General features: G+C 38.8%; 1 protein-coding gene across 3 annotated transcripts in view; it reads right to left on the bottom strand.

Moving 5' to 3' along the window:
• Nucleotides 1-1,843, bottom strand: part of LOC106472488 (large neutral amino acids transporter small subunit 2-like) — a 9,813-nt gene extending 7,970 nt beyond the window's left edge. For all 3 annotated transcript variants that reach the window (XM_022401069.1, XM_022401070.1, XM_022401071.1), the window contains exon 1: nucleotides 1,697-1,843. In XM_022401069.1, coding sequence (XP_022256777.1) covers nucleotides 1,697-1,768 — 72 coding nt within the window. In that variant the 5' untranslated portion in view covers nucleotides 1,769-1,843. The remainder of the gene's footprint in view (nucleotides 1-1,696) is intronic.
• Between the last annotated feature and the right edge of the window lie 1,142 nt (nucleotides 1,844-2,985).

Genomic DNA, 2,985 nt, shown 5'->3' with positions numbered 1-2,985 from the left:
AGTAACATTGTTATCTGTGAGTGGTCGTTTTACAGTAAGTATAATAAATCAACTTAATACCGACATCAATTACCAGCAAGTAAAATTGTTATCTGTGATTGGTCGTTTTACAGTAAGTATAATAAATCAACTTAATAAATCAATGACCAGCAAGTAAAATTGTTATCTGTGATTGGTCGTTTTACAGTAAGTATAATAAATCAACTTAATACCGACATCAATGACCAGCAAGTAAAATTGTTATCTCCGATTGGTCGTTTTACAGTAAGTATAATAAATCAATGACCAGCAAGTAAAATTGTTATCTGTGATTGGTCGTTTTACAGTAAGTATAATAAATCAACTTAATACCGACATCAATTACCAGCAAGTAACATTGTTATCTGTGATTGGTCGTTTTACAGTAAGTATAATAAATCAACTTAATACCGACATCAATGACCAGCAAGTAACATTGTTATCTGTGATTGGTCGTTTTACAGTAAGTATAATAAATCCATGCATTGCAAGTAACAACAACTTAATTCTAACGAATTTTTTGGTTTATCTTGTGATAATTATCGTTTATATGCTCACATTACCATCCTACTATTTACAAAAGCATTCGTCATTTTCCTAATTGAAATCCCATGTCTCATTTTTTTAGCTCTAAAAGAAACAAAATATTCTATACAACTAAGGTCACATGGGTTACTGGCAAAGGTCAAGGTGACAAATACTTATCAAAAACTAAACATAATTACCAGACTTACAGCCAGTGGAAAGTATAAATAAGATAATAAATTAGGGGACAACAACTTGGCTCAATCCAATATAGTCAAAACTAAACAGAATCGCGAACTCGAATCTAAAGGTTAGTCTTTATACGATCTGACTTAGGTTATACAAGTCACGCCATCGGAATCCCTGCACGCGTTTCATACAAGTCACGCCATCGGAATACCTGGACGTGCTTCCTACAAGTCACGCTATCGGAATCCCTGCACGTGCTTCCTACAAGTCACGCCATCGGAATCCCTGCACGCGTTTCCTACAAGTCACGCCACCGGAATCCCTGCACGCGTTTCCTACAAGTCACGCCATCGGAATCCCTGCACGTGTTTCATACAAGTCACGCCATCGGAATCCCTGCACGTGTTTCATACAAGTCACGCCATCGGAATCCCTGCACGTGTATCATACAAGTCACGCCATCGGAATCCCTGCACGTGTTTCATACAAGTCACGCCATCGGAATCCCTGCACGTGTATCATACAAGTCACGCCATCGAAATCCCTGCACGCGTTTCCTACAAGTCACGCCATCGGAATACCTGCACGTGCTTCCTACAAGTCACGCCATCGGAATCCCTGCACGTGTATCATACAAGTCACGCCATCGGAATCCCTGCACGTGCTTCCTACAAGTCACGCCATCGGAATCCCTGCACGTGTATCAAACAAGTCACGCCATCAGAATCCCTGCACGTATTTCCTACAAATACTTTACCAAAAGTCCAAAAATGATCGATTGTCGCACGTTGAGGCAATACTTTTTTTTTCAAAGTATGAAATCTTAGAAACACTTAACTCTGATCACGATGGAACAAACAAACAGATGTTTAAGTAGGTGTTGAGTCGTGTTTCCACGGTAGCAACTGGAATATAAACACTTTAGTAACTTTCATTTTGAAAGAAATGACTTTCTAATGCCTACCAAATCTGGGCATGTTTTCAACTCTTTGATCAATAGGTTCAATGCGAGATCACATATCATCGTGGTGTACATCCTACTTCGAGAAGACTTGGGTTAGTAACAAGCTTCTTAAATTACAAGGATATTAGCTGTCTTTCACACGGCGTATATTTCTAATATAACCTTTAAACAAGCAGAAGTAATCTGAAGAAACAAAAATATACGAATGTTAATGATCTTATAAAGCCATGCCATGCAGAGGACAGGGGCTAACTGGCAAAAGAAAGGGCATTTTTCAAGCATCATAAGTTGGCTCTGGGGCATTATGGTTAAAAATCCATAAGAAGCAAACGGATCCTCCTATTCAATAGGTCTTATAAATACTTTTAAAAATAAAACAGTGGATTACTGTGTATTAACAGTTTATAACATATCACCTACAAGTCCTTGTGTCCATCCGGTTTAAAACTGGAATCCATTTTGTCCCTAGCAATCAAGGTGTAGAATTAGGCGTATATTTTAGTTGTTGCGGACAATTTGTATGACCGAGAAAAAAAAAGGGGGTTTGTTTGTTTTTTTAATTTCGCGCATAGCTACACGAGGGCTATCTGCGCTAGCCATCCCTAATTTAGTAGTGTAAGACTAGAGGGAAGGCAGCTAGTCATCACTACCCGCCGCCAACTCTAGGGCTACTCTTTGACCAACGAATAGTGGGATTGACCGTCATATTATAACGCCCCCACGGCTGAAATGGCGAGCATGTTTGGTATAATGGGGATTCGAACCTGCGACCCTCAGATTGCGAGTTGAGCGCCCTAACCACCTGGCCATGCCGGGCCAAAAAAAAAGGGTACTTTTGGGGAATATGAGGAGAAAAGGTGATGACTTGGGCACATCCAGCCACATACATACTGTAATAAACGTAGAGTTACAATAAAGATATGGATTACACCTACTTGTATGGATTCTTGAGCTCTTCTGTGACGAAGTTCAAGTAATTCCTGAGAAAAATGGAAAAATGTTAAGATCGTTATATGCATGTTCATTTATTGTACAGAATAACATGACACGAAGAACGTCGCTCAAGAAAATTGAAAACGATTTCTTGAACAAATTAAAACTTTCAAAGAAACAAGTCCTTATTGGTCAACAATGAACCAATGACAGATCGCATTACAAAACAAATATTTTATTGGACAACAGTGAACCAATCACAGTTCGCATTAGAAAACACATTTTTTATTGGTCTATGGTGAACCAATCACAGTTAGTATTATGTACACTCAATTGTAAAAGTCGTCGAATCCAGC

The sequence above is a fragment of the Limulus polyphemus genome, unplaced genomic scaffold (genome assembly GCF_000517525.1).
Source record: "Limulus polyphemus unplaced genomic scaffold, Limulus_polyphemus-2.1.2 Scaffold5376, whole genome shotgun sequence".
NCBI lineage: Eukaryota > Metazoa > Arthropoda > Merostomata > Xiphosura > Limulidae > Limulus > Limulus polyphemus.
This window is presented reverse-complemented; position numbering and strand designations above follow the sequence as displayed.